Source organism: Apodemus sylvaticus, chromosome 5, assembly GCF_947179515.1.
Source record: "Apodemus sylvaticus chromosome 5, mApoSyl1.1, whole genome shotgun sequence".
Taxonomy (NCBI): domain Eukaryota; kingdom Metazoa; phylum Chordata; class Mammalia; order Rodentia; family Muridae; genus Apodemus; species Apodemus sylvaticus.
This window is the reverse complement of record NC_067476.1, coordinates 141,373,719-141,386,203: the sequence shown is the minus strand read 5'-3', so window position 1 is coordinate 141,386,203 and position 12,485 is coordinate 141,373,719. Positions and strand designations below refer to the sequence as shown.

At 44.4% G+C, this 12,485-nt stretch overlaps 1 protein-coding gene across 4 annotated transcripts in view; it reads left to right on the top strand.

The window, feature by feature from the left end:
* LOC127686137 (ubiquinol-cytochrome-c reductase complex assembly factor 1) overlaps positions 1-12,485 on the top strand; it is an 84,555-nt gene that overhangs the window by 31,959 nt on the left and 40,111 nt on the right. For all 4 annotated transcript variants that reach the window (XM_052184055.1, XM_052184056.1, XM_052184057.1 and 1 more), the window contains one exon: positions 10,466-10,574. In XM_052184055.1, the coding sequence (XP_052040015.1) occupies positions 10,466-10,574 (109 nt within the window). The remainder of the gene's footprint in view (positions 1-10,465; positions 10,575-12,485) is intronic.

The window sequence follows — 12,485 nt, the reverse complement described above, 5'->3', positions numbered from 1 at the left end:
TGTGTCACTGTTGTCTTTGCTGAACAAGATCAGTATTGCCTGCGGCTGTGGGAAAAGGTGCTGTTGTAGTTACCAGGCATCCCTGCATGGGCTTGGTAAAACAGCCTTCCTGCACGGTCCTTAGCCCATCCGCCGCAGCTAGTCCCTTCAGGTACCTAGGAGCGCGCCTTGCCTGCCCTTCATTGTCTCACCTGGTCAGTCAGTCAGTCATTGGTTACTTAGCTCAAACTCTGTTGACCCTGAGCTTACAGTAATGAATTTACTTTGTAACCAACGCGCATGCTCACATTGGATGCAAATATGTAACGCCTTTGTTTACAACATCAGGAAAGGTCTGATACTTCCTATTTGGACTAATTTTACACAGAAGTTGAAGGGTTAACCCACCAAATTGATTTCACCAGGGGGTGCAATCACCAGTCCCTGGTGCCCACCTCTACTCTCAAGATTCTGAGCATGGCATTCATGCCCTAGAGGCTGCAGCCTGTACCTTGACTGCTCTTGTCTCTGCCATTCTGTGGAGTCTTGGTATTGACCATTCTTACTACTGGATAAACTCTTGCTTCTCCTCAATATGTAATGAAGGCATTATGTTCATTATAAAGTCTTCCCTTCCATCTGAAGGTAGATCTGTGATTCTTTGGAATTTCTTCTCATTTTAAACAATTTTAAGTTTAAAAATTTAGTATATAAAAACATAAAAATTATACATGTTGATGGAGGACTGTGTAATATTTTCATACATACATATGTACATTACATGGTTTGTATTTGTGTGTGTGTGTGTGTGTGTGTCTGTCTGTCTGTCTATCTGCATGTGGTTTTTGTGTGCAGAGGCCAAAGGAGGGTGTCAGATGGCCTGCTGCATCACTCTGCCTTAATAAAGGCAGAATAATTGAGCTAGTGGCGTACGCCTCTAATCCCAGCTCTTGGGAGACAGAGGCAGGCAGATATCTGAGTTCGAGACCAGCCTGGTCTACAGCGTGAGTTCCAGGACAGCCAGGGCTACATAAAGAAACCCTGTCTTAAACAACAAAACAAAAACCAAGCAATAATAATAAATATTATTATTTATATATGAGCCCTCTCTTTAAGTCTCAGCCTCCCCTGCCCACATCATTTTGTTTAATTTACAGTCAAGTTATAAATGCCCTCGTTTGTTATTTCACTGTGAAAGTTTTTGAAATTCTGGAAGTCAGGTCCTTGCTCTGCATTGCTGAGTTCTGCGCATGCACAGAGTAAATCTCATCTCAGCCGCACTGTGTAAGTGGGTGAAAAGATTGCTGCTTGGCGAGAAGGATGTGGAAATGGTGTGGTCAAGGACCCTGAAGCATCTTCCTGGAAACCCCAAAGGCAGTTTTCAAAGCCTCGTCTCTACTTCAGGCCCCTTGATTTACATGAGGAGGAATGGTTCAGGCGATCTGATGACATTTGTCACAAGTCACTTCATGTCCCACATAGCAGTGGTGAATCGGAGACAAACCCAAGACTCCTTGAACTGTTATGTTAATGCCCTAGTGTGCCTTCTTAGTGGCCAAGGGGACCGGGATCTCTTTTTCTGAATACAAATAATGACAGAAATGACTTCGACTACCAGCTCTAAAGTGAGCGCTGCTTTTCTTGGCATTCACTGCCTGTGTCATAGAAAGCCCTGGAAATAGTAGATGCTTAAGGACTGCAATCCTTGACCTTCAGGGATCCAGAGCCAGAGGATGGGCCTGAACTGTTAGGAGAGTCAGAAGTAACTTGAAAAGATGTTTCAAGTGCCAAAGGAAGATGGAGGATGGACATTAGAGGAGGCAGGTAAAACTCTTGTAAAGACGAAAAGGAAGTAAGGGTTGGGTGGGAAGGGTTTGGAAAACATACTGCCCCCATCACAGTCCAGCCAGGGAACTGCCCTCGCAAGCTGGCAGCAGCTGCCAGGGCCTCTTTCAAAGCACCCTTGCAGTTTTGATGTAGCTGTACAGTGTCCGGGCTCCTGCTGGACTCCAGCCGCTTCCGACCCTCTGGATGGTGTGCCCTAGCTGTGTGCACTGTTTCTTTCGTCTTCCCCCAGCCAAAGGCTGTGTTCACACATCCACACACTGGTGAGTTCCTTGTTGTTCAAACCAAAGGCCCATGCAGTGCCCTGGTACTAGCCAGGGCCTTGCTCTTGTGCATCTGGTTGGAAGCCGTATGTAGCTATGGTAGTTCACGGTAGGTGAGGTGGCTTCAGGAAGCATTTTGACTTGCTTTCTTTTGCCACAGACAAATCTGGTGACTACCGAGCTCCCCCTAGAGAGCTTAGAGAGGAAGTTTAGGAAACCAGGTAGAGATAACCACGTGCGTAGCCCCAGGAAAGGGTCTGTGTGCTAGCTCACCAACAAATAATCCGCTCCTTAGCAAACTAAGGGGCTTGAATGTGGCCATGGTAGCATCTCCCGAGGCCTCAGGAGATGATAAATAAGGCAAACAAGCTCTATAAAAATTCCACTTGAGAGTTGTTTATTGCTGTCAGTGCAGCAGACCTGCGCACATGTGCCCTGGTCACGGAATTCAGAAGTAGATTCTCTCAATGGTAGATCTGGTTGAACAAGGCCAAATTCCAAACATGGTTGTGTGTGAGACAGGATGTTCGGAGCTGCCGAAATGTGGCAGGTCAGCATCAGGAATGCCAGGATTCTGCCCTCTCTGGTGAATCCCTTTCTTTTTGCCTCGAAGAGAGGAGAGGCCCTTGTTCTTTTGACTCTGCAGACAGGGATGTTCTCTCAGCAGGAAGAAGCTGCTGTGTTGGGCCTCACTGGATTGAAGGAACAGTGTGAGAGACGCTGGCTTGGGGGAAAGCTCAGGCTGTGTCTCAGCTCCTCTCTTCTCCTCTGTGTGACCTTAAGTCACTTTAGCACGTGAAAGGCAGGAAGCTGTACTAGGTAAATAGAGGCGAGGGCGGGTACAGATGCAGCAGGCCTTCCACTGTAGAGCCTGTTCTCTGGGCTGGCCTTATACAGAGACTGGGAGCCATTAGAGGAAGGCCTGAGCACTCCTGTTTTTCTTTACTTTGCTAGCTGGATTCTTCGCCTTCCTTATATGTAAAAGAGATCAGGATTATTTATGAGCCACTGGAACCACTGAGAGACAGGGATAGTGCTGAGGCTTAAAACCTCAATAATAAATTGCAGGTTTAAGAACATCAGCAACTGTGGGAGGAGCCTTAGGCTTGCTGTACAGCCGCACAGCTCACAGATCAGCCTGCGTTTGGAGGAGGTGCTCACGAGGATGTGTTAAATAACCAATCGATTAATACAAGAATTTTATTATTACTTTCTTTTTAATGTTGATTTTGCATTCCTAAGGGTCATTTTTGCTTTAGTCTGTAAACAAAAGGTCTTCCCTCCCTACAAAGAGCCCATTTCAAGATTAAACATAGGTCCAGGGTGTGGTGGTGGCTGTAATCCCAGCTCTTTGGAAGTAGAAGCAGCAGATTCTAGAAGGTCAAGACTAGCCTGAGCCTCTAAACCCTGTCTAAAAGAAAGAATAAGGAAAAACAAACAAGCAAACAAGCCATTTAACATGACCATTTAGTTTAAGGAACACATGCGCAGTGTCAGTCAAGTATTGAATTGAGCTGCTTGGTTCTTTTGTGTAAACGTAAGTATTCTGTATTCTCCAAGCTGACTGGATCATACTGACTCTTGTACAGTGAGGGTGTGACCTGTGTTAACTTTGTCTTAGACCCTAGGTCGGCTAGTCTTTAGATGAGACATTTTGAATTTCTTTCATTAAGTTCACTTTCTCTTTCCAACTTGTATCTCGCCTTTGGGTCTCACTTGGTAGTTTTCATCCGCTCCGTCTACTGTTGATTGTGTTTTGATGGCAAGGGGCAATTCATCTACCTTTGTGCTTTTTGAGGCAGGGTCTCCCTGTGTATCCTAGGCTGCCTGTGTATCCTAGGGTGTCTTTGCCTCAGCCTCTCCAGTGCTAGAGTCACAGCCTTGCAACTTTATGCCTAGCTATGTATTTATCTTTAGTAAAATTTGGTTGCTTCCTTTCCAGGAGTGGCTTTTGTCTTACAGGTAGGCTCCTATCTGCATAGGCATCAATCCCTTCTAGTGTGCTGTTTTCATTTGGATTTTAGATTTTTTAAAAAAATTTTTAAGTATAGGATAGGGAGGAACTGTGCACATCTGTATATATATATATACATATCATCACATGTGTACCTGGTGCCCTCAAAGGTCAGAGGGCATTGGATCCCTGGAACTGGAGTTACAGGTGATTGTGAGCCGAGTGAGCTCTGAGAGTCAAACTCCCGTCCTTTGCAAAAGCAACTGTGTTACTAACCACTGAGCAGTCTCACCAGTCCTCTGACATGCTTCTTCTAGTGTGATACTAGTAGTTTTTTTTTAAAGATTTATTTATTTATTATATATAACTACACTGTAGCTGTCTTCAGACACCCCAGAAGAGGGCGTCAGATCTCATTAAGGATGGTTGTGAGCCACCATGTGGTTGCTGGGAGTTGAACTCAGGACCTTTGGAAGAGCAGTCAGTACTCTTAACCTCTGAGCCATCTCTCCAGCCTGTGATGCTAGTTTTAAAACTATGCCCTGTTGACACTAGGTTTGTAACTTTGGGTGGATTATGGTCCAGATGTGGGGTTTTTTTTCTTTCTTAAAAATCTTTTAAAAATTATTTTCCTTTTAAGTATATATATGTTTTGCCTACACGTATGTCTGCAGCATGTGCATGCCAGCCATGTTTGTGTGTGTGTCTGTCTGTTGAAGTCTCATCAGTGTAATAATACCTATTCACTCGGTCATGTCCCTACACTTAGTAGGAGCTCAGTTTATGTGTATTGGGTAAATTGTCAATCAGCTTGGGAGTTCCTCCTCCTCCTCCTCCTCCTCCTCCTTCTTCTTCTCCTTCTTCTCTATGTGAGTGCTCTGTCTTCATATACATCAGAACAGGAAATCAGGTCCCATTATAGATAGTTGTAAGCCACCATTTGGGTGCTGGAAATTGAACTGAGGACCTCTAGAAGAGCAATCTATACCCTGAACCACTGAGCCATCTCTCCAGCCCAGAGAGTCCCTTCATTTTATATGACCTATTTTAGCCCTGCTGCCCATTGTCTTATAATGGCTATAGAACAAGTTGTTCTGTGAAACCCCCAAAACCTCACTGTCTTAGTCAGGGTTTCTATTCCTGCACAAACATCATGACCAGGAAGCTAGCTGGAGAGGAAAAGGTTTATTCAGCTTACACTTCAACACTGCTGTTCATCACCAAAGGAAATCAGGACTGGAACTGAAGCAGGTCAGGAAGCAGGAGCTGATGCAGAGGCCATGAAGGGATGTTCCTTACTGGCCTGCTTCCCCTACCTTGCTTAGTCTGCTTTCTTATAGAACCCAAGACCACCAGCCCAGGGATGGCACCACCCACAATGGGCCCTCCTCTCTTTGATCACTAATTGAGAAAATGCCTTACAGCTGGATCTCGTGGAGTCATTTCATCAACTGAAGCTCTTTTCTCTGTGATAACTTCAGCCTGTGTCAAGTTGACACACAAAACCAGCCAGTACACTCACCTTGTGTTGATATAGTTAAGAAAGTTTATGGTCTGAAAAAAAATCTGTGCCTTTTAAACCTCAGTGGTCAGGTGTATTAACAGACTACAGAATTTTCAAATAAATGAAGAATTCCATTACCTCACTCTTGCTGTTGATGAATTGGCTTCCTATGACACTTAAGCATCAAAACACACTGCATCTTTTCAGGTGAGAGGCTGACGAGAACAAATTGATTAATTTATTTAAAAAGTACTATTGAGCCTTGCCAGGGCATTTCTGCTGGGCAGTATGCTCTCTGTCACGTGCCCTCGTATCTTGGCTATTAACTGGGTTCAGAGATTAGAAGTCAGAATGAAATTGCCAACAGATCCACTTGAGGTCAATAGTGAACTTCTGGTTGGAAAGCTGCAGGCTCTGGGTCTGGAGAGATGGCCCCGAGGTCAACAGCAGATACTGCTTTGTCAGGGGACCTGAATTTGGCTCCCAGCATTCAGCTTGGGCTGCTCACAACAGCCTCTAACTAACTCAGCTCCAGGGGATCCAGTACCTTCAATATCCGAGGGCATGTAAACTCATGTACATACGCACACACACACACTTTAAAGTAAATCTTAAATTAAAAAGAGCTGGATGTTCACCAGACATTTATTCCTTTAACAAACTAATTTTCCACATTTTAAGTTGTCCGTTCTATTACTTAAATCTTTATACATTCTTTCCCTGCTGGACAGGTCTTGCTTCATTAAGTAATCTCTTTGGCCCAACCTCTGGTTTTGATTTTAATATTTGAATAGACGAATTTAGGGCCTCTCTCCTGTTTTCTCCTAGTTAAATATTCTTTGTTCTCTCTCTCTCTCTCTCTCAACTTTTATTTATTTACCATTTTGTGCGTGTGCCTTATCTAAACTCAGATCACCAGGATTATATGGCAAGTGCTGAGCCCCCTTGCCAGTCTGCTCTCTGATCTTTTTTTTCTTTTTCTCATCTCTTAATTTTATTTTTAGTTGGCTTATCATACATATTTAAAGTTATATTTGACACATGTGCATTGTGTTATAATCAAACCAGAGTCATTAATGTACCCACCATTCTACATGTATTGTTTCTGTAGAGTGAGAATATACAAAATCCCCTCTTCTAACCATCTTCAGCTACACTACACTCGTGTTAGCTATAGTCTCACTACTGCACAGTAGGACAGAGCTTACTCTTTAATATGACTGGAACCGCTTGTCTCTTGAAACATAATGTTCAAAATTAGAATCAGTAGATGCTGCTATGCCAAGCAGGTCTGGTGTCTTGCTTTGCACATTGGGGACATAACATATTTCTCTATCTAAAGCATATTAATTTGGAGTGGACGTCACTATTGACTTGCACTGAGCGTGTCCTAGTACCTCGTCTCTCTCTCTCTCTCTCTCTCTCTCTCTCTCTCTCTCTCTCTCCTTCCCCTTTTTTAAAAGGCTTTTTTACATAGGTAGTTGTGATTCATGTATCCTGGGCCTCTGGAGTTTTATCTACTAGACCCATGTTCAGGACCTTGTGTTTTCCCTGTTCAGATTCTTGTGAGGTGCAGTCCATTGAGACAGATTGTGGAGATATTTTTGGTTCATGTAACATTTTGTTTTCCTGCCGAGTTTGTCATCTGCTCATTTGATAAGTATGTCCCCCTCCCAATTTATTCATGAAGATGTTGAGACAGATTGGACTGGAACCATTCGATTGTTGTTTGTAGAGTTTTCTTTTACAAAGGAGATTCGGGGCCAGGAGAGATGGCTCAGCGATTAACAGCATTAGCTGCTTTTCCCCAGTTCCTGAGTTCAATTCTTAGCAACCACGTGGTGGCTCACAACCTTCTGTATGGAATCTGATTCCATGGTGTGCATGAAAACAGAGCACCTGCAAAGGAGAGTAGTGAGACAGGGTCCTGCTCTGTAGCTCATGCTGGCCTTGAACTTCCAATCCTCTGCCTCTACCTCCTGTCTACTGGGATTTGTATGTATGTCCTAGGAGCCTGCTCTAAATAGGAAGCTGCTAGTTGATTTTCGTTTTTCTTCTTCCTTCCTTCCTTCCTTCCTTCCTTCCTTCCTTCCTTCCTTCCTTCCTTCCTTCCTTCCTTTTTTCTTTTCTTTTCTTTTCTTTTTTCTGAGACAGAATCACACTGTGTAGACCAGGCTGGCTGTGAACTTACAGAAATCCTCCTACCTTTGTTAGAATTAAAGGCAGGTGCCACTATTCCTGGCTGATTTTCCTTTATAGGTGTGCGTGTGTGCGTGCATGTGTGCGCGCGCGTGTGTGCGGCGTGAGCCTACGTAGGCCAGAAGCAGAGGGTGCTAGATCCCTTAGAACTACAGTTACAGGCCACTGTGAGCCACTCAGTGCAGGTGCTGAAGTGAACTCAGGTTCTCTGCAATAGCAGGACATGCATGCTGCTGGGGCTGTGGGTGAATAAAAAGTGGACAGACAGACACCTGAGCTATGGCAACTGCTGCCTCCCCTGTCTGTAACCTCAGCTCTAGAGGGAGGGGCTCGCTAGTCTCAGTAGGAAGTCTGTAGTCCTGCAGTTTCAGGATGTTTGGGGAGGAGGAGGCTGTAGTTGCTAGTCTTTATCTTTGTGCAATCATCCAGACTTTGACTCCCAAGGAAAGTCTTGTCATTTCTCTTGCGCCTGAGACTGGGTCATATGGGCATCAGCTTTGCCAATTTTCCCAATGGGTCTGAGGCTTTGAGTGTCCTCAAGATATGGCCATTCCCATGTCAAATACACATTCACTCTGGACCTCACTGACTCGGGCCTTCCTCAGATCCCACTCACGTACACTGAGCTGCTGAGCCATCTTTCCAGCCCCTTGCAGTTGCTTTTAATGGGCAGGTTCTGTGTGGAGATAGACTTGTTAATTTAGATAAGATAGTCTGTAACTGTAGCAGGAATTGTCCTTCAGTCTGTTGCAGTCACTTGATACCTAGTTCAAAGCCCCAGAATTCAGTTTGGTCCTAAGAATAATGTTAGAGATACTTTGAAAAGTTAGTAACCTTGAATATATTCTTTTTTATAATTAAAAACAATACTTTAAAAATATATTATCTTTAATTATGTGTGTGCACATGTATGTGGATTGGTACATGTGAGTGTTGGTATCCAAGGGGACCAGAAGCCTCAGCTCCCCCTGGAGCCTGAGTTATGCTGATATGGGTTGTGAGTCTACTGATAATGGGTGCTGGGAACCGAACACTGAATTTGGGTCCTTTAGAAAAGTAGTATGTGCTTTTAACTACTGAGCCATCTCTCCCACTCCTGAATATATTTTTAAGTTAATAAAAATGACAAAATACTTGCTGGGAGGTGGTTGCACACACCTTTAGTCCCAGCACTCAGGAGGCAGAGGCAGGTGGATTTCTTGAGTTTGAGGTTGAGTCCTGTCCGGTTTACATAGAGAGTTCCAGGACACCCAGGGATATATACTGAGAGCCTGTCTCAAAACAAAGCAACAAACAAAACCAAACTTGAGCTTTGCCTTCAATGGAAGTTACATCTAGTGGGAGAACAGTTTGGTAATTATAGAAATGTAATTGTAATATTCTCAGTGTCTGTGTACTGATCAGATATTAGCCCAGACAAGTGGAATGGGAGCCACAGATACCGTGGAAGAGTTTCTATTTTTCAAATTACATTTTTAAAGTAAAAGGAAAAACGAAAGTGGTTTTGAAAAGAATGGTATTTTTTTTTTTTTTTGGTTTTTTTACTGTGGGAGTGGGGTGGGCGGTGCACGCATATGAAGATGCACGGACCCACATGTGAGGCCAGAGGACGGTGATATGCTCTTCTGAAGCTTGTGGTCTGGGCAGAGCTGGCTGACCAGTGAACTCTCTGGAGCTCATTGTCCTCAGCCCCACTGTCACAGTCACAGGCATGCCCAGCCACACTCGGCTCTTATTGTGGGAGCTGGTATTCTGACTCCATTCCTCATGTTTATAGAGCAAATGCTCTTACCTACCGAGATGTGCCCTCGCCCCTGAAACTGATTCAGTGATAGATTTTATTGCAACTTCTATGGAACAATATTTTAATGTGACAGCAATATAAAAAATGTCATTTTTTTGCTTACTTTATCTTTGAAATCCTTGGACTAGCCATATTTAAAGTGCTTAGTAGCCACAGGCAGCTGGTGGCTACCGCACTGGACAGGAAAATTCGTTGCTCCCTTTTAAAAATTCTGCAGTGGTGAACAAATATCTTCCCCAGCTGAATGGAGAATTCAGATTTGATCATCTTCTAACAGCCACACATGAGTCCTTCCATGTGCAAGGGAAGCTTCTGGGGTATCTCATCTGCACAACGCTTATGTTATCTTATGTAATATGCATGCTTTTTCCAGACTGCATACTTGAGATGTGTAGTGAGCCACCCTTTGTTCTTCTCTGTTACAAGATGGCGCTGGCCACCTGCTGCTCCCTGGTAGTAAATCACTGGAACACATGCGCAGTGTGCTGCATTCCTTATCTCACTTACATGCTAATGAAGAACTCACTGAGTTCACCTATGAGAATACGGCTGGTTATCTCTCTGGGCAAATGAGGCTATCTAGGGTTTATAAGGTCAGGCTGGCCGAGAGACCGGCCGCCAAAAGAAGAAAGAAGCTTAATTCAAGGTTTCCTGAATAAACCATTTAAGGAAGAAACTCCCTGGTGTTGCGTACTCTTTGCTGGCGAAGGTGGACGAGACAGAGATGGGCTTTTTTACGGCACCTGTGTCACAGTTGTCTTAAAGTCATAGATAGCTTTAATATAGTGTGGACATTAACGACAATAATGTCATTCGTGGGTTTCTGATTCCGTGTGCCGTGCTAAAATCTCTCTTCTACGAACTGTATGAATTCATAGAAAATGCAGTTATCCAGTGACTGTTTTGCTTCCACTTAGGATGTGTCTAGTCCGAATGAAGCAGGAAGGCCGGACTGGAAAATACATGTGCCGGATCATAGTTCACTTCATGTGGGAAGACGTGGAACAGCGAGGCCGAGTCATGGGGGTGAGTGCGTCCCCCGATGCTGACCCTGGACACTGTCCACAAAAGAATGGCTCACCTGAATTAGGAGTTCTTTCTGCTTTAGAATAGATTTGCTTTTGGGTTTCTATGAAATGCTGCCTAGCACCAAAGAGGCAGGTCAGCTATAGTCCGTTTTTTTTGCCTCTTGGAGGCTTGCCATACCATGGATACTTCATGGGTTTGTGCACAGTATTGTGGTTTGTTGGTATGAGGACATCTTGTATACAGAGGTATATGGAATTCTGGTGATGTGGAGGACAGAATGGGGAACCAAATAGTAATCTAGCTTAAGGACACTGCCTTTGACATTACTTTAATATTTGAATTAGTTCCACTTCTATGTTGGTTCTTTGATTGGTCAGTTGGTTGGTTTTTCTTTTCTTTTCTTTCCTTTTCTTTTCTTTCTTTTTCTTTTCTTTTCTTTTTTTTTTTTTTTTTTTTTTTTTTTTTTGGTTTTTCAAGACAGGGTTTCTCTGTGTAGCCCTGTCTGTCCTGGAACTCACTCTGTAGACCAGGCTGGCCTTGAACTCAGAAATCCGCCTGCTTCTGCCTCCCAGAGTGCTGGGATTAAAGGCATGTGCCACCACTGCCCGGCTGGTTTTCATTTTCTTGATACATGGATTCATGTACCTTATGAATTCCTGATTCTCTTGCCTCCATCTAAGTGCTAGGGTTATAGGCACGCACCCTCACCTGACCCTCTAGGCTGGTCCTTAAGGGGGGAGCCTGGAATGAATGTCAGTACTCAGGGATTAAGGAAAAGTCTGGTCACTAGCAACCTGGAATGTTTTACCTAAGTATCTATTAACTTTCCCTTAGTAAATTCAGTAATTAGCCTGAGAAAAGAAAATATGGATCGTGCAAGTGTGAGCACACATGCTTGCATGCGTGAGTGTGTGTGCACATGTGTGTAAAATGGCTGTTTGCTATAGGACATATGCAGTGCTGGTTTGTATGCAGGTTTGCTTTGTTCTACATGATCACAGTCTTTGTGTGCGTTCACACAACTCTTTTCAGTCGCATCCTGTCCACAGGTCTGTCCATGCTGAGTGACTGCTCGGTCGTGGCTGACTTTCATTGTCCCCGTTTTCACACGCTCCTCTGCTGTTGTCTGTAAACACCATGTACTTTTTCTTTGTATAAAATTGCAACCTTTGAGACTTACACCATGCATGTAGGTGATGGCTTCCTCCTGGAAAACCTCAGGGCCCCTCTGGGTTGAGGCTTTTCTCCTATCTTTGAAGGAGCTGTAGCGTAGGAGGCGCAGGAAGCCTGGGTTCCTTTAAGTATCTTTATGGACATTAGCATGATGCTCTGTGGGGACAGTGTGGCTATGAAACATCAGTTGTACCTGCAGTCATCACCGTCTACCTTGAAGTCACGTTTGCGATCTCTATGAGTTCAAGTACGTGTGTGTTCCTGAGTGTGTGTGTGTGTTCCACATGTACGTGTGTGTTCCTGAGTGTGTGTATGTGTTCCACATGTATGCAGGAGCTCAAGCTGGCAGAAGAGGCTGTTGGGTCCCTCTAATCCCCATATCTATATAGTTATCAGCCACCATGTGGGTGCTGGGAACTGAATCCAGATCCTTTTCAAGAACCACCGAGCCATGCCTCTGGCCCCTGTGGAGCTCTTTTTATAACTGTCCCCTTTGGTTCTTGTTTCACACACACACCCCCATGCCCCCACCCCCACCCCGTCCTGCCTGCCAGCTTTCTTTGCCATTCAGAGGGAGGTCAGCAGACCAATCCATCACACAGCTGGATTTCCTCCATCCTCAAGTGTTTATTGCCCACTGTGGCAGCACACACTGGACTCAGACAGTGTTGGCATCTCAAATCACCCTGCTCATGGTGATCAGTAAGACCCTCTGGCCAGCCGAAGCCCTGCTGA